Source organism: Chelonoidis abingdonii, chromosome 12 (assembly GCF_003597395.2).
Source record: "Chelonoidis abingdonii isolate Lonesome George chromosome 12, CheloAbing_2.0, whole genome shotgun sequence".
Lineage (NCBI taxonomy): Eukaryota > Metazoa > Chordata > Testudines > Testudinidae > Chelonoidis > Chelonoidis abingdonii.
Window position 1 is genome coordinate 3,050,246 of NC_133780.1, and position 23,343 is coordinate 3,073,588.

At 46.8% G+C, this 23,343-nt stretch overlaps 1 protein-coding gene and 1 long non-coding RNA gene across 3 annotated transcripts in view; one reads left to right on the forward strand and one right to left on the reverse strand.

Annotated features, from left to right (window-relative positions):
* LOC116829183 (C-type lectin domain family 2 member B-like) overlaps window positions 1-23,153 on the forward strand; it is an 86,524-nt gene extending 63,371 nt beyond the window's left edge. The window contains exons 1-7 of one of the 2 annotated variants that reach the window (XM_032787878.2): window positions 2,025-2,093; window positions 3,045-3,110; window positions 3,497-3,589; window positions 14,548-14,732; window positions 15,776-15,885; window positions 18,139-18,294; window positions 22,558-23,148. In XM_032787878.2, the coding sequence (XP_032643769.1) occupies window positions 2,057-2,093; window positions 3,045-3,110; window positions 3,497-3,589; window positions 14,548-14,732; window positions 15,776-15,885; window positions 18,139-18,294; window positions 22,558-22,579 (669 nt within the window). In that variant the 5' untranslated portion in view covers window positions 2,025-2,056 and the 3' untranslated portion in view covers window positions 22,580-23,148. Of the gene's footprint in view, window positions 1-2,024; window positions 2,094-3,044; window positions 3,111-3,496; window positions 3,590-14,547; window positions 14,733-15,775; window positions 15,886-18,138; window positions 18,295-22,557 lie in introns of those variants that run through there. The other variant, XM_075071553.1, reaches the window with a different exon arrangement.
* On the reverse strand, window positions 1,332-2,107 carry LOC142047628 (uncharacterized). The gene is made up of 2 exons (XR_012656895.1): window positions 2,027-2,107; window positions 1,332-1,432 (listed from the first exon to the last, which is right to left on the reverse strand). It is a non-coding gene; the product is annotated as an uncharacterized LOC142047628 (long non-coding RNA).
* Window positions 23,154-23,343: the final 190 nt, after the last annotated feature.

The following is a 23,343-nucleotide window of genomic DNA, read 5'->3' on the forward strand; positions in this document are numbered from 1 at the left end:
AACTGAGATTAGCTATCTTTCTGAAACACACGCTCTGTTTAACACGTCACTGTTCTGGATGCCGGACGCGCTGCCGGGGAGGGTCTCTGGCCTGTGGTTAACGAGATGATCTTAATGGGCCCTGCTGTCCATTGAACTGGGGAAAGAACCTGATTTTCAGCATCCCTGATACTCAGCTGTTTCTGTAAGTTTGGCCATTTTCAATGACTGACTGTCGTCCGCTCTGCGGGGCGTGGCTGATGCTGCAGCGTTGTTCCCGCTCACAGCGCAGCGAGTTCATTCAGTGTGTTTTTCATAAGCCCCCAGGCTCGGTTCAGTGGCTAAGGCGCTCGGCCAGGTTCATTGTCGACACACCACAGTGCTAGTGTTCCATAGGAGCCACAAGGACACTCTCAGTCTGCTCAGTCAGCGCACCAGGATCCTGTCCTCTAGATCAGCGAAAAGTCACCCCTCCTCTGGCTTCTCCTCTTTAGGCATCAGTACAGACATTATTTGTTACCACCCTTGGCCTTGTACCTTCTAGTTTCGCCAAAACATCCTGATCTGTTATTCTGTCATCCCCTCCTTGTCGTATGAGGGGTCAGTGTGTTCCTGAACCATCTCTCGGGAATGTGCTGACTAGTCTCTTGAGAGATCTGTGTGTTTTTGTACCATCCTCTCTGCTCAGGATATGGTGTGAGCTAAAACCTATTTTGTCAAGGTCAGGCCTACTTTGGTCACACTGTTGTTATGCCAAGGGCTCCAGCCAGGCCCATGCTAATCAGAACAAAAAAAACACGGTTATGCTGTAATCTAGTACCCGGAGCAACAGAGTGGGTGACAGAAGACCTGGGTTCTTATCCTAGTTCTGTCACTAAACTGTGGTGTGACTCTGAGCAAGTCCCCTCTCTGCACTCTTTCCCCTCCCGCCCTTTGTGTGGTTAGATTGTGAGCTCTTGGGTCAGAGACTGTCTGCACAATGGGGCCCTGATCTCGCTAGGGTAGTGACTGTCACTGTGGATCTGTGCAGCGCCCAGCACAACGGGGCCCTGATCTCAGCTGGGGCAGGGACTGTCTCTCCCTGTGGATCTGTGCAGCGCCCGGCACAATGGGGCCCTGATCTCAGCTGGGACAGGGACTGTCTCTCGCTGTGTGTCTGTGCAGTGCCCGGCACAACGGGGGTTCAGTCTTGGTTGATGCCCTGTGAGACTTCTGCAAGTGAAGTAGCTAATAATATTAACCGTAGGTGCGTTGGCACCGAGTACATGAGAGATTCTCAGGAGCTACGGTGATGAGATAGAATTGGCAACGCGAAGGGCTGGAATTAGGGAGACAGACAAGAGCCATCTGTATTCCCAGGAGTCTGTGCAAAGTCTCGCCCGCCCTGCCCAGCAGCCCGTACCACTGAAGCCACGGTGGAAAGGAAATTCTGTGTGTCCCTTGAGTTAAAGGCCTGGTGCCAGTGGAGGTCACATTGTTTAATGCCTTAAAAGTAGCCATGTGGTTGGTGTAAGTGAAGGTTGGAAATTTGGTGGCCCAGAGGCCAGTAGCTGGAGCAGGAGAATGTGCAGCACTGGCCCATTGCTCTTACTTACTAAGCCCTTGTTTGGGGAACCCTGTGCACCCATTACATTAAGGACCCCTTCATCAGCCAGGAGATCTGTCTGATCAGTGGGTGTGTCCTAAACCCCACTAAACTAATCGCAATTAATTTTTTTTAATCGTGATTAATTTTTTGAGCTAATCGCGTGAGTTAACTGCAATTAATTGACAGCCTGATTTCGAGTGTTAAAATCTATGACTCTCTGAAGGAGGGGTGGGGACTGTTGGGTATTGGAGGATATTAAGGCTGGGGGAGGCCACAACTGTGGTTCTCACATGGTGACGGTTGCACTGAAAACACCTTGATGACACAGTGAGAGGTTGGACTGGGCATTGACTGTTGCATTTGGCACATGGTACGTTCTGAAGGCTTTAAAGGAGAAATGCGTAATTAAAATAACCCACTCTGAGTGACTGTCTCTGTTCCTTCCTGGTAGGTGGCGACACAGCAGTCTCGCTGCTGATTGTCCAGAAAATGGCAGAAGAGACCGGTGAAGCAACAAGCGATACCAGTAATTAATAAATCCTTTAGTCTTAATTAACAGGGAGCCTGCAATGTGATTGGCAAAGGGACAAAAATACAGTGGGTGGGTTCCCCCTCTTTTTTATGAGAGATAAAGACAGGAAACAAGGAGCTTTTTTGCTCTTTGGTTCAGGCTTGTTTTTTAACGTTAGCATTTTGGGTCTTTTCTACCCTGAAGGACTCTATGGCCAACAGGAGATCTGGTGTAGTGAAAGGCTGAAAATCTGAAATACTGTGTGCGCCCCGTCTCGAAAAGGATATTGTAGAACTAGAGGGGTTCAGGGAGAGGTGACGAGAAGGCTCAAGGGCCTGGGAAAACTCTCCTATGAATAGAGCTTGAAAAGACAGAGACTGTTACCTTGGAGAGGAGACAGGTACAAGGGACAGGATAATGGGTGGGATAGAGAAGGTAGATCTGTGTCTAGCACTAGCACGAAGTGGACAGTCAATGGAATGGAAAGGTGGGAACTTCAAACTGATCAGTGGAAACAATTTTTCACACACTGGGTAATTAGATGGTGGAACTGGCTGCTAGGTGACATCAACCGATGATCTTAAGGCCAAGAACTTAGCAGAATTCCAAGAGGGATTGGAGATTTCTCTGGAGAACAGGAAGAGCCAGAGTTGTTGTTATGCTAACAGAAATGTTGGCAGAGATTTTATCCTCTTACCAGCCACTCGAGGGGGACATGGCACACAATTTGTGAATTGCATTGGCATGCTCTCTAATCTGCTTGGAGCCCCTCAGCCAGGCCAAGTGTGGGCTGTGTGGGGTGGGGATAGCAAGATTGGGAATGCCAGTCACTTTGGGATGCACAGGGGGAGGGGAAGCAGTGATGGACACTTCAAAAGGCCTGGGCTTCGGACACAGCACTGGGCCCTGCGTGGAGGGGACTGTATGATCTGACCTTAAATGACAGTTTCTTTTGCTTTCTGATAGGTGGAGGGGTGACTGGCCTAATGCTGGCAGGTCACGGACCGGTGGAAGAAAGGGGAAGAAATGTTGGTAAATAATTACATTATTTATTAGGTACAATATGGTAACATCGAGAGACAGCAGCTGAGCCCCATTGCGTGCTGCACAGTCCAACAGGGAGAGACAGTCCATGCCCCAGCTGAGATCAGGGCCCCGTTGTGCCGGGTGCTGCACAGACCCACAGGGAGAGACAGTCCCTGCCTCAGCTGAGATCAGGACCCCATTGTGCCGTGCGCTGCACAGACCCACAGGGAGAGACAGTCCCTGCCCCAGCTGAGATCAGGGCCCCGTTGTACCGGGCGCTGCACAGACTCACAGGGAGAGACAGTCCCTGCCCAAGCTGAGATCAGGGCCCGGCAGCATTTGCTATTGAAACACCTTTGTCTCCTTTCATTTTTTTTTTTTTTCTTTTTCAGATTTCAGCCTAAAATGCATTAAAGATAAACGGATCCCAATTATCGTTACTGTCGTCATCACAGCTTTGATCATCACCATAATTGCACTGGCAGGTGATTGAAGGGTCATTACTAACCCAGCTGATTCTCATTCCTTGTCACTGGATCTTCATTGACTGCTTGTCCTAGCCCGAAAGTCACGGTGCCCACTTGTGTTTCCCATGGTCTCTTCTCACCCCGTCTTTGCCCTGGTCTGACTCCTCCATTGAAGCACATGCTCCTTTTCAGAGGGGAAATCTCTCTCCAGACCCTTTTCCCCAAAGTGGAAGGGCCTAACCCTGTTCCCTGCCCCCTTGGAAGCAGCCCCTTTAGATCCCAGGCCTGGGTAGTGTTGTAGGGATACAGTGGTGGGTTTCCCTGCCTCCCACTCCCTGTGTCATCCAACGCCCAGTCTCACCTTAAATTGTTGTAGGTTTGGGTGCCACCGTGTGGCCATTGCTCACAGCACGTCTCTAAAATGTTTCCAGTCCATTTATTCTTGTTCCTATTCCCTCATCCACAGTACTGTGTGTAAAATGCAACTGGGAGCCTCAGGCACAGGATTCAGTTCCCTGATCCAGGCCAGTCTCTCGTGGCTTTGGGAGCATTTCTAAATGCTTTTTCTGTGCCAAATCTCCTCCGTAAAACTCACATGACACAGAGAATCTGCCGTGCTGTACGGATTCTTCCCATTCCTGGCTGGGTATGGATGGTGCAGCGGAAAGGGGTGTGTTGGAGTGTGTGCGTCCTGCCCCCAGGAACAAAAGAGTTCCCAGGATTCCTTAAAGAAGACACATGGTAGGGAGTGTGCGGTGACAGCTGTTAGTGTTAGAGTGAGGCGCTGGCTGCTTGGCCTCACTGGAAATGGCTACAGGGAGGAACACGCTGTAGGAATCGGGTTGGACTGTGTAGAGAGTGGGAGACTCTGGACTGGATCCTTAGACCACTTGACACCACTCTGTGGACTCATGGTGGATGCAAAGAGCCCTCTGAAAATCCCCCAAGTTCACGGGACCCCCACCCCAGCTGGTGTGAAACTGGTATATGGGATGGGATGGGATGGGTTGGGGTTGTGGCCAGAGCACACTGCATTACAGCTGTTCTGTGCTTCCCAGGCAGCCTGAGAAGCAGAGGGTAAGTTAGAGCACCCCTGAGGCTGCTCTAAATCACACCAGGGGAAGGTCAGGGCCCTGAATGGCCCCGGAATATAGGAAGCACAAAGCCAGCATCTCTTCACATATGCCAGCCATTCACTCGTGCTGTTTTGCTACAGAGCATGTGCCAGCATTTCTGCCCATAGTTAATGCGTCTGTGCGTTGGGAAATCACATGGCTAGTAAAAGTTTCCGTTGACCCGAACTGAAATTGTTTCTGGCTTTTCAGTTCATGAAAACGTTTGACTTTTCTCCTCGACTCAGGAAGGGAAAATTCTCTGAAACCTCAAACGTTTTTGCAGGATGTTGGGGAAACCATTTCCCGCATCCCTCTTGTTAGGCTCCTTTGCCTTCTGTTTTAATGGCTGATTTGCTCTCCTGAGTGAAACGCCTTGGCAAGTGTGTGTGACAGGCTGGCTTTGGGCCCAGTAGGGTGACCAGATGTCCCAATTTTATAGGGACAGTCCCAATTTTGGGTTTTTTTTCTTATATAGGCTCCTATTACTCCCCCACTCCCAGCCCAATTTTTCACACTTGCTGTCTGGTCATCCTATGGCCCAGCTACAGAGAACGTGAATTGTTCTAGCCCCACCTAGGGGCTCTCGGCTCCGATATTACGGGTCTCACTCTTAGCTCTGGAGGGCCCCAGTTCTAGCCCTGGTGTGGCAGCCGTCACATGTGTGCACTGAGGAGGATACGTCAAGGAGGAGTCCATGAAATGCGCCCACCCCTCCCATTTTTCACCCCTTACCTGACAGAATGGGTGCACCTCGACGGTGCCAGAAGTTAAGATGGCCAACAGGCCCATTTGGATGCATGGTTACAGTGGGTCATGACGCCATCTTAGCTCCACTCTGTCCTCCCCAGCCACCCCATGCAAATGGTGACCATACAACCGGGAGGGGGAGCTCTGTCCAGGGAAGCAGGGGCTCTGTCAAAGGTTTGGGGGTAATGGGGGATAATCGGCTGAACACGAGCTCCCAGTGGGACGCTATGGCCAAAGGAGCTCATGCGACCTTGGGATGTATAAACGGGGATCTCGAGTAGGAGAAGATGGGTTATTTTACCTCTGGATTTGGCTCTGGTGCGTCTGCTGCTGGAAACCCGTGTCCAGTTCAGGTGCCCACAATTCAAGAAGGATGTTGATAAATTGGAGAGGGGTCAGAGCTGAGCCACAAGAAGGATTAAAACCTGCTTTATGTGGTAGATTCGAAGAGCTCCATCTATTTACAGGAGAAGGTTAAAGGGTGACTTGATCCCAGTCTACAAATACCTACTTGAGGCACAAATATTTAACAATGGGCTCTTCAGTCTAACACGATCCAGTGGCTGGAAGTTTGTTGCCGGCACAAAGTGCCCGAGGGGGGCAACAACAGGGGGGTCCGTTGCCCGGTGTGCACCACGCCAATAAACACGCCAGGGTACAGAAGCAAACACAAGTTTATTTGAGCTTAAATAAGGGCGAGAGACAATGCAATCTCAAATCCTGCACACAGGCAGAGTACTAGTATTTATAACCCCTCCTTCTTGTATCTTTCTTTCTATGCTATTCATTGTGTGGGTTACTTTCTCAGGCACATGGCCTTGGCTATAACATTTACTTTTTATTTATTTTATTCAGTACTAGCAGTTTTTAGTAGCAACTGGCTTTGCTAACTACAGCCCTATTGTTTAGCAATTAGCTTATAACACAGGTGGTTACAGTTAGCACATTAATACAGAAAATTACAGTCAGCATTTTAGTACAAAAGATTACAAAAATATAGTGAGGCTAACACACAGACTTTTATTATACTAACATGGAGGTACTTTGGTTTACACAGGCCTTAAGCAAGAGTATTTTTACCTAGTGGCACCAACAATTTTTTTTTTTGAGAACACTTAACAAACTTTTGGCTGAGTTTTTTTATATTTAAAGGATAACAGGTTGTTAAGTAAAATGATATTAGCATTTTTTATAAGGGGGTACATAGCTGCTTTTGGAGAGTAGGAGGTACAAACTTTATGAATAAATGCTTTACAGCATATAAGCAAAAGGAAAATAACAAGACACAATACCACACCAGTGAGCAGGATGTGAATTAGCCCTGTTTTCACCCATTTAAGATTGGGCAGCCAACTAAAGACAGTATTAAATAGGGAGGGAGCCTGTTTCAGGGCCTTCCACTGGTTAAAAGCCTGCTTGGCGGATAAAATGTGCTTATTGATGTTCTTTACATTTTTTTGGGACATATGTACAGCATTTTTTTTTAGTAAGGGCACATACTTTGCCCTGTGAAGCCAGAACATAATCCAGAGCTTGGCGGTTTTGTAGGGCCAGCAGTTGGAGCTGATAAAGCTTAGAGCTGATGCTAGCCAGGGTGTCATTGGCAAACTGAGTGAGAAACACAGAGAGCCTTTGATAAAGTTGGGCTAGTTGTTCCATCCCATATGATGGAAGGAATATTATTTTAAACCTGTCTTTCTCCTTGATAGGCTCGATGGTGGCATATAGGGATTGCTGATACCTGGGGCGACCTAAAGGGGCCTGGGTTAAGACACGAAGGGGAGGAGCAAGATAGCCCAAATAACAACTTTTATACCAGCCATGAGGAAGCCACTTATAGGCATTATTACCACAGACCCAGAATGATTTACCATAGCTAGCCTTTTCATTGTTACCTTTTTGGTTCAGTAGGGTGGCATTTATGGTAAGAGCGAAAGTTGCATTGCCGGTTTGCTGACCAGTGGCATTCACTAGAGGGATAGTAAAATTTATACCAGGACCAACGTAAAATGTACATGGACTATTTCCTGCAAACCAGGTATGGTTACTTGTACTGGCTTGCTGATAGCATATGAGACCAGCGGGTGGAGAGCGCAACCGAATAGACTGGGGCTTAAAGGTGCTATTACAATAAGGAGTCCAAGAGCCATTATGTAACCCATAAGGGGCCTCTTTGGTACAATTAAGTCGTAAACCTTTATTGTGAGAGGTGCTGTTTTTAGTTACCATTTATTTTTGACAAAAGTCTGACCAGTTTTGGGGAATAGCTTTTTAGGGTAACCCAGCAGCGTGATGTGGGATTTGGACACAAATCCAACAGTTGGAAAAATTAAACTTACGGGCAAAAGCAATTTTTAGGGTTTTAAAGGTGTTACCAGTAAAATCCTTAGGTGGATTGGGACCCCAACCAGCGTGCAGTTGGGCTATTCCAATAGGGAGAATTATAACCCAAATGAGCCACAGAGGGCCTAAAACCCTAGGTCGCCAAAACCCCAAAGAATAAAAAGGACAATTAAAAGGCATATAAGAAACAAAATGACCCATATTAGTAGGTTGGGCCATTTTTGAGAAAACAGACACAGCCAGTTTTTAGGGTACTTCTGGGGAAGGGAATTAGGGCGCCCAAAGGGGAAGCACTGCATTTAACACTTAACGCTGACGAGGGTGCTTTTTACGGACCTGTACCCAAGTAGGACCCAAAGGAGGGTGATAAGAACCCATGAACCCTTTGATTGGCGCCCCTGTATACAAAAACGTGTACTACCCACCGCCCTTGAAGGGGGCAATAGTATGGCCAACTAATGGGGGGAATGTGAGACCTTACAGGAGGGCTTCCACCTATATAGGGCCTAAGAAACTGAAGAAGGTTGGGCTTGGCCCTTATGTCTTTTAAACAACAGTTTTAGTTCAAGGTTAGTATTATTGGGATTACTGGTGGGCTGAACAGTTTGCTGGTCCGTTGATGATGGAGCGGAGACTTTTTTTAGACGAGAGTGATGAATCCAGGTCTTGTGCCCCTCAACCTTGGCCGCAGTGTGGGAAACCAGCAGGACTGTGTATGGTCCCCTTCACCGTTTCTGCAGGGGTTCGTCCTTTCAGGTACACACGAGCACGGAATTGCCTGGCTGCAAGGAGTGGACAGGAGCATTCAGTGGAGATGGCTGTAGATTTTTGGTATACCTGTGAAGAGAAGAGAGAACAGCAGACAAAGAGCACATATACTGTGATAAAAACCCACACCCTATTTTCCACTTTCCTGCCAGAACCAGGGTACCACTTATAGGCCATGCCCTTTTAAAAACAATTTTGAAGGGACTGAGTCCTAATTTACCCTTAGGGAGAACCCGGATACGAAGCAGGGCAAGGGGCAAAGCATCAGGCCATTGTAGAGAAGCCTTTTGGCAGATTTTTGAGAGGTGTTTTTTAAGGGTTTGATTTGTATGCTTTACCACACCACTGGCTTGCGGTTGCCATGGGGTATGGAGCTTTCAAGGAATTTGCAGGGCGTCTGCTATACGCTGAATGATTTTTGATGTGAAGTGAGTTTTGTTGTTCGATTTCATTCACTGGGGGAGCCCAAAGCGAGGGATGATTTTTTTGCTGAATTTAAGAGCTACTGTTTTTGCTGTGCAGTTACGGCAGGGGTAGGCTTCGGGCTATCCACTAAAACGGTCCACCAAGACAAGGAGGTATTTAAACCCTTGAGTCCAAGGAAGCTTAGTAAAATTTATTTGCCACACCAGTCCTGGGCCTGGGGTGGGTTCCAGAGTGGCTGGTGGCACTGAAGATCCTGGTCGAGGGTTGTTTTTTTTGGCAGACCAAGCATTTAGCCTGCACCTGGGAGGCCAGTGGATGAAGTCCAGAAGTTAGGAAATATTTATTTATTAGCAGGACAAGGGCCTCCCTGCCAGCATGAGTAGTTTGATGTAATCTTTGCAGCACTGGTTGGATTAGGCTCTTTGGCAGGAGAATCTTTCCCTCTGCGGAGTGGAGCCACCCCTCCTTTTCCTGAAGACCGAGCCTGTCAGCCAGCTGCTTTTCTTCACAGGAGTACAGAGGAGTCGCAAGCTCCCCCACCGAAGGAATGGAGCATGTGGGGGTTTTTAGTTGTCGGTAGGCTCAGGATGGCGACGCGCTTGGCTTCTCTGTCCGCTCGAGCATTGCCCCGGCAACATCTTGGTTTTTCTTTTGATGTGCCTTGCAGTGTATTACTGTTATCTCCGCTGGGAGCTGTACAGCTTTTAGGAGCCGGAGGATCTGAGACCCATGTTTCACCGGAGAGCCTTGAGCTGCCAGCATTCCCCTCTGCTTCCACAGACCTGCACGAGCGTGCAGCACTCCAAACGCAGATCTGCAATCAGTAAAAATGTTAACTCTTTTTTTTTTTTGACAGTTTAAGCGCGCGAGTTAAAACTATTAATTTAGCCAGCTGGGCTGATGTTTCGGCGGGCAGACTTTCTGCTTCCACTGTCTCATGGAGAGTTACAACAGCATAACCCGCCCTCCTTTGGCCATTAATAACAGCACTGCTTCCATCAGTATACCATTCATACTCCGCATTTGGGAGTGGCTGATTTTTTAAGTCTGGGCGACTGGAGTATTGGGCATTTATAACATTTAGACAGTCGTGTTCCTGCTCCTCTGTTTCAGGCAACAGGGTAGCTGGGTTGAGGGAAGGGCAGGGCTATAGGGTAACTTTGGGGTTCTTTAGAAGTTTAGTTTGGTATCGAGCTACCCGGGCCTGGGTGAGCCAGAGACCATCCTTGGCATCCAGCAAAGCCCGGACCATATGGAGAGTATACACTTGTACAACCCCCTCCAGTGTTAACTTTTCAGCTTCCTTTAAGACCAGGGCAGTTGCCGCAACCGCCCTTAAACATGCTGGCCATCCCTTTGCAACTTGATCTAGTTGTTTGGAGAAGTAAGCTACAGGACGTTTCCAGGTGCCTAACAGCTGGGTAAGCACTCCCAGTGCTACTCCTTTTCGCTCATGTACATACAATTGAAAGGGCTTAGAAAGGTCTGGTAAACCCAGGGCTGGGGCTTCCATTATTTTTTTTTTTTTTAATTTTAAATGCTCTGTTAGCTTCTGGAGACCAGCAAAAAGAGTCTTGATTTGTTTCCTTGACACATTTATACAATGGTTTAGCCCATAATCCAAAATCTGGGATCCATATTCTGCAGAAGCCCACCATTTCCAGAAATCCTCTGAGCCTTTTACGATTGCTTGGGATAGGAACTTGGCATATAGCTTCTTTTTTTTTATTTGAAAGCTGACGCTCCCCCTGCCTTATGTGGAACCCCAGGTACCGTACTTCTGGGAGGCCAATCTGAGCCTTACTTTTAGCTACTCTATATTCTCGGAGTCCAATAAAGCTCAGGAGGCTTGCAGTGGCTTTAAGGCAAGGGGTCAGACCCACAGCTGCAATTAGCAAATCATCTACATATTGCAGAAGGAGGACCTGATTCTCGTTGTTCCATTTCTCCAAGTCCCTAGTCAGGGCCTGACCAAAAAGGGTGGGGGAGTTTTTAAATTCTTGGGCTAACACAGTCCAGCAAAGCTGCTTTTTAACCCTTCTTTGGTCCTCCCACTTGAAGGAGAAAATTTCCTGAGATAGTGTATCAACCGGAATTGTGAAGAATGCATTCTTTAAATTTAAAACTGAAAAATGGGTATACTGCCCCCCCACCGAGGCCAACAAGGTATATGGGTTTGGGACTAGGGGGTGCAGAGTTTTAACCCGTTTATTAACTGCCCTAAGGTTCTGTACCAGCCGGTACGTGCCATCAGGCTTTTGTACGGGCAAGATAGGAGTGTTCCAAGCTGACTGGCATTTTCGAAGCACGCCATACTGTAGGAAGCGATCTATTGTTTCCTGTAGCCCCTCTCTGGCTTCTTTCTTGATTGGGTACTGTTTGATTTGCACCGGGCCTTTTTCTGGCAAGAGCTGAATTTTAACTGGGGTTTGGTGTGTGGCTTTTTCTGGAATTTTTGATGCCCATACCAGGGGGTATATCTGATTTTTCCACTGGCTTTACTTTGGGGCTTGCCTGGCTGAGGGTTCAACTGCAAGGGTCATTATTCATGCATTCTCGGGTGGTAGGGTGAGAGTTATTTTGTCTTGAGTGAAATGGAGGGTGGCACCTAAACGACAAAGTAGGTCTCGCCCTAGCAGGGGCGTTGGGCAATTAGGGAGGTAAACCAGCTTGTGAGATATAGTTCTGTTTCCCAAAGCACATTCCGCTGGGGCATATACTGGACACTTGGCTCCTTTTCCTGTGGCACCCACCACAGTAAGGGAATCTGCCACCGGCAGCTGGAGGGGCTGGTTTACAGCAGTTCATGCTGCTCCAGAATCCACTAAAAAGTCTATTTTAGAGTTTCCCACCCGCATTTTTACTCGGGGCTCTGGGGGTGGGATGGTCCGTTTCCCCTGACACCCCTATTCATTATCCTCTGCTGCCATCATTTGGGTACCTTCCCTCTCAGGGCATTTACGTCTCCAATGTTCCTCCTGCAGACAAATAGCACACTGATTGGGACCCAGACGTCTCTCTTGTGAGCCAGGACGTCCACGTCCACGGCCTCTCATTCCCCTTCCTCTTTCACCTTCCCGTGGCCCTTTCCTAGTGCCAGCTTGCACTGCCGCTACCATTATTTTTACTTGCTTTTTTTTCTTTTTCCTCTCTCTAAGGCTATAAGCCTTGTTTGCAATTTCCAAAATCTGTGCCATAGTTATGCCCATTAAATCCTCCTTTTTTTGCAATTTTTTTTAATATCAAAAGCTTCACGGCTGAGAAAAATGCCCTTTATCATGGCCTCAGTTGCCTGATCATCAGGGTCTGCACTAGTATTCTGCCAAATAGTGTCTCGAATGCGCTGCAAAAAGGCAACTGGAGTTTCTTTTGGCTCCTGCACAAGGTCATAGGGCTTTGCCCAATTATTGTGCCTAACCACCGAGTGCCTGAGACCATGTAAAAGCAAATCCTTATAAGTAGATAAGCGGGCAAAATCCTCCTTTTTATTTGGGTTCCACTGGGGGCCTCTAAAGGGAACTTAATCTTTTGGTTCAGGGACATGTTTCCGGTCTGCCTTATGTCTTCGCTCTGCCCCCTCCCTAGCTTTTGCCAGTACCTGGGTCCGCTCCACTTCAGAGAGTAAAGTTTTTAAAAGAACCTGGCAATCATCCCAGTCAGGCTTGTGACTCACTAGGCATCCCTCAAAAACTGAGATAAAATGGCTTGGGTTTGTGGAAAATTTTCCAGCCTGTGCTTTAAAGGCTGCTAGGGCCATGGGATCGAAAGGAACATGATTATACACTTGCAGAGTTTCTGCCGGACACTCCTGTGCTCCTGGACGGGATATTCGGGACTCTGTAAGTAACGGATAGACTCCCACTGGGAGAGTAATCTCCGGGGCTGAGGGCACCTTTCTTTCATAAGATGGGAGTGCTGTAGCCAAAGGGGACACCGGCTCTGCCATTACAACGGGGGAGGGGTTTGGAAAACTAGCATCAGTTACTACCGACCCTGTCAGGACTGCACTATACCTTACAGTTGGGGTTACATTGCACCTTAGCAAGAGAGTTGACCTATTTCTTAACATCATAAACAGCTGTGCATACATATGTTCATTCCATTTACCTGTTCTCTGACAAAACAATAGTAATTGAAGGATAGTATTGTAATTTACTGAGCCTTCAGCGGGCCATTTTTCCTGACCCTCCAATTGATACAGAGGCCAGTTCACTGTACAAAACCTTTTTAACCTATTCTTGGTTAACGGATCCGAACCAAACACCTTCCAATTCTCTAGAATGCATTCTAGGGGGGTACACCTTCCCTTCCCTGCCTTGCTCTGCCCCTGCCCCATGTCGCAGGTAGACTCTGGGCGTCCCCAGGTACTGACAGAGACAGTCCAGACACCCGGACTGTTCCTACCTTATCCAAGGGACTGGTTCCTCACCGTCGCCTGGGACCGGTTCCACACCGTCGCCCGCAGCTGCTTCTCCACTACTCGAGCGCGTTGCACCGTTGTGCCCTCCGAGGTCAGCCAGATCACGTCTCCGCCGAGGCCCCCAATGAAGTCACCGGTGCGCGCTGGGCGTCGGTCGTCGCTGCAATCCGTTGACCACCAGGAGGGATCCGGGCAAGGCTAATTTTAGCCTCAAGCCCCACGTTGGGTGCCAAGAACTGTTGCCGGCACAAAGTGCCCGAGGGGGGCAACAGCAGGGGGGTCCGTTGCCCGGTGTGCACCACGCCAATAAACACCCCAGGGTAGAGAAGCAAACACAAGTTTATTTGAGCTCAAATAAGGTGCGAGGGAGAATGCAATCTCAAATCCTGCAAACTGCACACAGGCAGAGTACTCGTATTTATAACCCCTCCTTCTTGTATTTTTTTTTCTATGCTATTTATTGTGTGGGTTACTTTCTTAGGCACATGGCCTTGGCTATAACATTTACTTTTTATTTATTTTATTCAGTACTAGCAGTTTTTAGTAGCAACTGGCTTTGCTAACTACAGCCCTATTGTTTAGCAATTAGCTCATAACACAGGTGGTTACAGTTAGCACATTATACAGAAAATTACAGTCAGCATTTTAGTACAAAAGATTACAAAAATATAGTGAGGCTAACACACAGACTTTTATCATACTAACATGGAGGTACTTTGGTTCACACAGGCCCCATTACACAGGCCTTAAACAAGAGTATTTTTACCTAGTGGCACCAACAGGTTGAAGCTGGAGAAATTCAGACTGGGGATAAGGCAGCAGCTGTTAACAGTGAGCGTTATTCACCCTTGGAACGATTTACCGAGGAGCAGGGTGGATTCTCCGTCACTGACCGTTTTTAAATCATGATGGGATGATGATGATGATGATGATGTAAAAGCTCTGCTCGAGGGATTATTTTGGGGCAGTTCTAAGACCTCTGTCAAGCAAGAGGTCAGGCAAGAGATTGGTCCCTTCTGGTCTTAGGATCTATGCAAAATAACAACCCAGCCTGAGATGTGTGGGTCTTAGTGCCCTCTCCGTCCAGGATTCCCACGCAGAGACAGACACCCGGGATAGGTCCATCTCTCACCACTGTGCTACTTGATGATTTTCAGCCAAGAAGCCTCCCCCCTGCCCAGACTGCCCACCCCACATCACTGCTGCGTGCCCGAACAGCTGGGTGGGATACCAAAGGAAATGCTGCTACTTCTCAGAGACTAAAGACAACTGGAACAACAGCCAGAGCAACTGCTCTTCCCTCAATGCCTCCCTGGCTTCCATTGATGCCCAGCCGGAGCTGGTAAGGAAGAGACACAAACATTCATAACCACAGCTAGAAACATGCCAGAGCCTGGCGCCCCCCAAAGGCCTAATGCAGCTCTTAGATTCAAGAAGCTGGTTGTAAAATGGAAATTCCGGGGCAGAATTTGACATTTTTAATAGAAAAAAGTTGATTCTTTCCCTCTCTCCCAAATTTTTAACTTCAAATGTCATTTCAGTTTTTTTTTTAACTCCAAAATCCCCCCCCCCGCCTTTTTTTCCTTTTCCCCACATCATTTTATACTGGAAAAACAGAGGAAAAATAAAAAGCATGGGGAAAAGGTGTGGAAACCCACCTTTAAAAAAAACAAAACAAAGCAATTTCCCAAACTTTTCCCAGCAGGAAAGCAGTGCAAAGTTTACTCTGAAAAAGAAAGGAACATTTTTATCTCAACAGTATATGCCTCATTTTATATACAGTATCTATATAATTTAACCAGCAATAAAGACAAGTGCAAAGTACTTCATCTAGGAAGGAAAAATCAAATGCATGAAGGCAAAATAGAGAATACCTGCGTAGGCAGTAGTGCTGCTGAAAAGGGTCTGGGTGTTACAGTGGACCACAAATTAAATGAGTCGACAATGTGATGCAGCTGAGAAAAAGGCTAATCTCATCCTGGGGTGTATTATTAATGGGAATTTTGTACATAAGACATGGGAGGTGATTGTCTAGGTCTGTTTTGTCCTGCCTGAGCACAGGGGGCTGGATGATGATCTCTTGAGGTCCCTTCCAGCCCTATGTTCTCTGATTCCTCAAAGTTGGGAAACTGTAAGAAAATGGGAGGAAATCGCCCAGTTATGAAACGGGGGGGAGGGGAAAGTATTTGGGGTTTTTTAAATAAATTTTTCCTGTGCAAAAAATCATTTTGGGTGAACCCCTTTGTCCTGTGTAGTTTGACTGGCAGCTCTTTGGGCGAGGGACCAGCTTTCTGTGTGTGCAGCACCCAGCGCATGGGGGCCCTAATCCCCGTGAAGGCGGCTGTAATACAGCTAAGGATATAGTGTGTGTGTTCTTATCCACAGGATTTCATGCTGTGCTGTAGTGGGATCCCTTACCACTGGATTGGCCTCTGGAGGGAACAAAGCAAGGGCCAGCCCTGGAAGTGGACCAACGGTACCATATTCAACAACCTGTGCGTCCCTTTTCCTCATTCGCTTTCTCAGTATTAGGGTGCAGCGAAATGCTACAAAAAACCCGTGGCTGGGTGCAGAACAGGGATTGGAAGCAAGACCTGAGGATCTTAAAAGCCTGATCCTCTACTGCCTGAGCTACAGGGCTCATTCTATGGAGGTTGCACCTGTAGGAGACTTGTAGATCTCTGCCATAGCGCAGGCACCAGAGGAGGACAGAGAGGCCCACTCAGTTAATGTGGATGACACCAGTGGGACTGGTTGGAAAAATTCCTACTCAAAGTTTTCCCTTATGGAAAATCTGATTGTGTCAAAAGCAAAATTTCCTGGAGGGAAAGGTACACTGGATGAGATGTTTTCACTGCGGAAATTGACTCAAATGTTTATTTTCAGTCAACCCAGAATGAAACATTTTCATTTTGGTTTTCCTGTGGGGCCACTGCAGCACATCATGGGAATTGTAGTTCTGGGTTCTTCCAGTCCTATTTGTCCCTGGTCGTTGACCAGACAACATCTCCCATGATGCACTGCAGTGTTTCAGGTTTCAGAGTAGCAGCTGTGTTAGTCTGTATCCACCAAAAGAACAGAAGTACTTTTGGCACCTTAGAGACTAACAAATTTATTTGACCATAAGCTTTCATGGGCTACAGCCCAGTGTTTCACTCATGCATGTTCTTATGTGGTATTTTGGTGGAAGGAAGACACTGCAGTGCATCATGGGAGGTGTAGTCCAGATGGGAATCAGGACCTATAGGAAAGAACATGGATGGAAGAACCAAGAACTACAATTCCCATGATGCCTGGCATCAGCCTCACAGTCTTACGAAAATGTTTCATTTTGGGTCAACCTAAAGCATTTTGGGGGGGCGAGGGGAAGAGAATTTCTGTTCTGTGGGAAATTTTAAATATTTTGACCTTTCTGTCCCAAAACATGAGAATTTCCCCCAGGATGGAAATTCCATTTACCACCCACGTCCGTGTAAACTGTTCCCCCCTGAGGCATTCACGAACATCCCATCGTTCATGCACAGTGACACCCCACTGAGGGGAATCGCTATGGCTACGGGATGCAGCAGAAGATGCGGCAGCTCAGTGGGTGAGCTGGGCTCTGGCTGCCTGGGGAGGGGAGGCAGAGGAAAATTGTTGGGAAGTGTGGGGGAGGGCTTTGGAGACCCAGGGGGAGAACATAATGGGTGAGGGGACAGGTGGGACAGCAAAAGGGTTGTGGGAAAGAGGAGAAGTTGCTGGAAGAGGCGAGTCTGGAGGAAAGCCATGATGGTCAGGAAAGCAACCCCACGCTCTGAGTGTCCCTAGCTCTGTTTGCCAGAAGCTGGGAGTGGCCAACAGGATCACTTGATAGTTGCCCCGTTCTGTTTATTCCCTCTGAAGCACCTGGCACCGGCCACAGTCAGCAGACAGGATACTGGGCTAGATGGACCATTGGTCTGACCCAGCACGGCCGTTCTTATGAGGTTTGCTTACCCTGATGTATTGCCTGATTTCCGGTCTAGCTGCACTAAAGTGTCCAGTTCTGGTCACCTGTAGTCAAGAAAGATGCACTCAGACTGGAACAGGTGCAGAGAAGTACAGCTAGGATGCTCGTGGGAATGGAGAGTCTCTCTTATCTGAGGAGACTGAAAGAGCTTGGCTGGTTGAGCCTAGCAAGATGAGAGGGTATCTCATTGCTCTCTGTAAATACCTCGGGGGTAGACACCTGGGCGGGAGAGGAACTACCGAAGCTACAGGGCAATGTTGGCACGAGATCACACAGGGATAAACTGGCCAGGAATTAATTTGGGGCTGGAAATTAGCAGGTTTCTGCCCATCAGAGGAGGGAGGTTCTGAAGCAGCCACCCCGTAGGAGCAGTGGGGTGAACCACCTAACTAGATAAAATACAGAACCTGAGAAGTCTGTGAACAGGACGATATGCCGGGGTTGCCTGCCATAGCAGGGGGCTGGACGCAGTGACCCAGGAGCTCCCTTCCAGGCCTGTGTCCCCTCACACACTGGAAAGACCTGCAAGAAACTTCACAACCTCTGTTTCCTGTTTTCTGTGAGCCTGATTTTCAGGTGCTCAGCGTCCACTGTGACATTTACAGCTAGAAGTGACTAGCTCAGGGTTGATTAGTCGCAAAGCCTGGTTGAGAAGCCAGTTCCCCTGCGTTGTATGCCATTGAACCACATCGCTTCTCCATACGTGAGCAGGAATGGGAGCCGGCTGCATCTGATAACCCCACACCGCTTCTCTTTGCAGGTTTCAGGTCAGAGGGGAAGGGCAGTGCGCCTACCTGGATGAAAATGGGGTCAGCAGTTCCAGGTGCTACTCAGAGAGACATTTCATCTGCAAGCGGCTGGACGAGTGCTCTAGAAGGAAGCCCAGTGCCGCAGGAGGGGACAGATCACTTAAAGGGTAAATGCAGCCTCTTCAGTGGATGCAGAACTTAAACATTCATCATCTCTTGTGCAGCATCCTACCTCTGCAACCATTTCTCCCTCCAGATCTCTGCTGAAAAACCATCTTTCAATGCTCACGACAGTAACTCTGCTGCACAATAACTCCATTGCCATGGTACTACTGAACAGGTGCTTTAGAGGTTTAAATCTAACATTGCGTTAATACCTAAAGTGCATAAGCCTTGGCAAATCAAAGAGAGCCTGAGTCAGCAGAGAACTTGAAACAATAACTCAGAAAAGTGCCCCATTTAATTGATTGACGTGTTAACTCTGGAACTTAGTGATAACACTAACTTTTCTTTTTCCTCTACGCTGGTTTTTCCTGGTGAGGGTCGTGGCGGCAACATGGAGAGTAAGGGATGGGACGACTAGACCTCCTTTTCCTCCACAACAGACTCCAGCTCCTCCTGGGGGATTCCCAAGCATTCCCACGATGGGCTGGCCCTCCACAATGGAAACTGGCCTGACACTAAAATGACCACATTCATTTGTAAATTAATTTAGCTCATTTTAGTGAATGAGAGCTTGGAGCTGCGGATGGGAGAAAGGAAGAGAGTGACAAAGACAGGGGGAAAGAGCAGAGGGAGAAGATGGAGAAAGAAGAGATGGAAAAGACAGGTTGCTCTAAAAGGAGGATCCCCCTGAGTGATGTTGAATGTGGGACAGAAGAGCTAAGAACTCAGGCCTGGAACCTCAAAGGTTTCCATAGACCCTAAATACTTTTGAGGGACTAGGTCTCAATTACTAGTTTAAAGCCAGATTCTGCTACTGGAATGTGATTTTTATCTGGAGGGTTTTCATAATTCTCTAGTCCCAGGAATCGTGGTTACATGAGAATATTTCTAGCCTTCCTGATTGTAGAGAAAAGTTTGAAAATGGGATCTGCCCCTCCCCTAACAAAGGTTTAAAAAAAACCCCTTAATTTGTGTATTAAAAAAAATCATGATTTTGGGGGAGATTTTTGAATGTTTAGGTTTGACAAAACTGGATTAACAAAACCTAAAGGTCATAAATTTTGGTCGCAACTTGAACTGGGTGAAATGTTTTGACAAAATCTTTTTTATTTTTGGCCAAAAATGCAGATCTGGTGACACCAAAACAATATGAGAATGTTTATCAATTTTGCCCAATCAATTTAGCAGACAAACAACCTAGAAACAAACTCCAAAAAGAGCTGAACATTTCATTTTGGTGGTTTTGGCTTTTTGTTTCATAATTTCCTTTAATTTTGTTTTTAAAACTTAAAAATCAAAATGAAACATTTCTTTTCAACAATTTATTTTTTTTTACTTTTTGTTGCGATGAGAATTTTGAAAGAAAATTGTTCTTGACTTAATCTAAGACTAATTTTTGTGTGATTTGTTGGAACTTCCAACAAAGTGGAAAAAAATCCATTATATGCCCAGCGCTAGTTGTGACCTCACCTGCCCTTTCTGTGTTGCTCAGTGTGTGTGTGTGGAGGGGAGGTGGGGGGGATCAAGGTTAGATGGGAAGTGGACACTAGTGTGCAAAGCACACCTGGTCTCTCTACGCTTAAAACTTAGGTTGACCTAGATACTTTGCTCGGGTGTGAAAACTTCACAGCCCTGAGAGATATAGTGAAGCCGCCTCAGCCCCCTTGTAGACGCCACATGGTCGATGAAAGAATTCTACAGTCTAGCCAGGAGCTGGATTTACAGTAGTGATGGGAAGAAAACCACCTGTCTCATTAGCAAGTATCTACACTGCAGCAGCGTATCTGCAGCCCTAAGTTAACCCAGTGCATCTGCCGTGATGTGAACCTGGGATCGCTGCCTCTGCAGACACAGGTGGCTACCCTTTGAGCTAAAGAACCAGACTTGTGAACAGCTGCTACTATAGGGGGGACAGAGACTCTGAGTGTAGGATACAGACCCGTGGGATATACTTGGGAAAAGGCCGAAGAGACATTGAACCAAAGCTGGGGTAAGAAGAAGCCAGTGGATCTTGGAGACATCATTTGAAGCTGGGACTGGATGATGTGGATGGATCACTTGATAATTCCCCTGTTCTGGTCATTCCCTCTGAAGCAATTGCCACCAGCGACTGTGGGAAGACAGGACACTGGGCCAGGTGGATCATTGGTCTGACCCTGTGTGGCTGTTCTGATGAACTTTATTTTTTTATGCATTTTTTGAGTAGATCTGATCAGAATTTGACAAGAAACATTTTTAACAGTGTTTTCTCCAGGACTTGTTTGCCATCCTTTTATTTATTTATTTATTTATTCATTCATTTACAATTTTGACAGAAACTGTGAATGGGAGATATTTAGTCAGCATCTCTCGTCATCTGCATTTAATTCATTGCTGTGAGCTAAGATTGTTTGGGTCAGGAGAGCTCCTGGAAGGGTTTAGTCCCTTCCCCTGGGCTGTGTAAATACCAGAGTAACCCATAATGACTCCCAGTTCGGAACCAAAATGAGTGGCCAGGTTTTCAATAGATTTATGTAGATTAAGGCCAGAAGGGACCATTAAATGATCTAGTCTGGCCTCCTGCTTAGCACAGTCCAAAGAATTTCCCCCACTTGCCCCTGTATTGAGCCTAAGAACTTGTGTTTGGCTAACAACTATCTTCTAGAAAGGCACCAGTCCGGCGTCTGGCTCACCGACACCATATCCAGTGAGCTGAGCTGCTCTGAAAATCTGCTCTAAGAGTCGCAAGGGAGCTGACATGGTGGATGAGGGAAACCTGAGGGTCCTTAACTTGGAGCAGAAACTAAAGCAAAAAGCAAACCGAAAACTGAACACAAGTCGTAGATTCCAAGGCCAGAAGGGGCGGCGGTGGTCATGTCGTCTGACCTCCTGTACAACACAGGCCAGAGACCTGCTACCAAATAATTCCCACTTAAGCCGGGCCTCCCATTTGGGTTACTCTGGTGTTTAAAACAGACAACGAAATAAACCTTTGTTGTGGTAGGAGGAAAAATAAACCAACCAACTCTGCTTCCTCACTTCTAGAAACTCTTTTTCCCAAGTCGGGAGGGAGGGATGGGGAAAATAGCTTTTAAAGAGAGACAGAAAGTAGTTGTGGGGAGGTTTCTTTCCAGAATTGTTCATTTCAAAATCTTTTGTCCAAACGAAAAGAAATTAAATTCAACCTAAATAAAGATATTGGGGAGGAGGGAAGGGAATTAGACCTTTTCTTTTTGTAAAAAAGTTATTTTCTGTTTAAGAAAAATGTTTTGATCTGGTCTATTGATGTGTAGATAAATTACAAGTTTTGCTTCCCTTCCCCTTAACATAGATTCCCTGCTGTGAATCGCTTATAGTCTCTGGACAAAAAGTGCCTTATACAGGGCAGCCTGTAAATTGCTGGGCAGGAAATGGTTTTCCCATCCCACAAAAACCTTGATATTTAAAAAAAAAAAAAAAATTCTTTCCCAAATCGGGATGAAACCATTTCACAATTTCACAAACGAATTGAGAGTAACCCATTCCCACAACAGTGAGTGCACTCACCTGAGAGGTAGGAGATACAAGTAAGTCGCTGCTCTGAATGGGACAGATCAGGGAGTTGACCAGGGTTTTTTCACATCCCAGGTGAGGGCCCTGACCCCTGGGCTATTCTCACATAGTCTGTCCTGGCTATGTTTCGTGAAACCAGCTCTGTTTCCACAAAAAGTTTTGCATTCACTGAATTGACATTTTCAAACAAAAAGCTGCTTTATCAAAAGATTCCTGACCAGCACTAGTGGGACTCTCCCAGAAACAGATAACGAGGCTGGCATTCGTTATAACAGCACTCACACACAGCACTAACACACACTCACACAAAGCACACTCTGCAGAGTGCAGAAAAGAAGCCTGACAGAAGTTCTCATCCAAAGCTTATTGAAGTTACTGGAAAAAACTCACAAGTCCAGAACTCAAAGGTGGAAGACGAGAACCTAAATACCTTTGAGGTTCTGTGCCCCATTAACTTGACTGAGCAGCTCCCTTTGACACTGTCATACCAGTGTCCCCTGTACAGGATCGTCCCCTAGAGACTGAATTACAAATTATTATTTTAATGTATGATATTTAGAGTTCACATTGTGCTAGACTCTGTAAAATACCTTACTCTTACCATGTGCTCTATCTGTTGTCTTACGCTTGTCTGTTCTGTGTTTGTACAGCCCCTAGCACAACTGAGTCATGCTCCATGACTGGGGCTAAGTACCACTGCAGTACAAATGTAATACCATCATTGCTTTTTACAGAGCTTGGTATGTGTGCCGGTGAGTTTTTTGATGGCTGCTGAGCTTGATGGGCGAGTGACAGTCCAGTCCACAGGTATGACACACCCACACATTAGCAACGCTCTGAATCTGAGCAGCAGATTCTTTTCTCCTCTGACGCCGATCACCACAAAGTTTGATTCAGTCCTTCTCACAATGCCTCGCTCCATCTACAAGCTGACTCTGCCAACCGGTGCGGCATTCTGCATTCCTTTCCCAATCATCCACAGAGATTCCAAAGGACACTAAGCTTTGCAAGCATCCTGGAATCTGTGCAGCGGTCTGCCTCTCTTTCTAGACCCTTCGCGAGCGTCAAAGTACTGAAAACTCTTCAGGATCCTGTAACACTGGTCTACAATTTTTCAGAAGTCATCTGCTTCAGAGATAAAATGTGGTATTTATTATGTATTTTGATGTGCTGAATTCAAATATGACAATTAAAACAACTGATTGGCTTCTGTTTCTAAGCCAAAGGGTTATATAAATAAAATGTATTATGAAACAAAAGGCAAAAAACTATTATGTACATAGTTTAGTCCTATTCAGTGTCTACTCAGCGCTTCTTGGCTTGTCTCTTGGGCCAGGTCTACACTGCGACTTTAAATCGGTTTAATGGCCGATATATCGATTTAACACTGTACCCGTTCACATGACGTCGTCATTAATATCGAGTTAAACGGCTCCTTAAATCGATTTCGGAACTCCTCCCAGACGAGAGGAGTAGCGCTAAATTCGATAGTGATAACTCGGATTAGGGTTCGTGTGGCC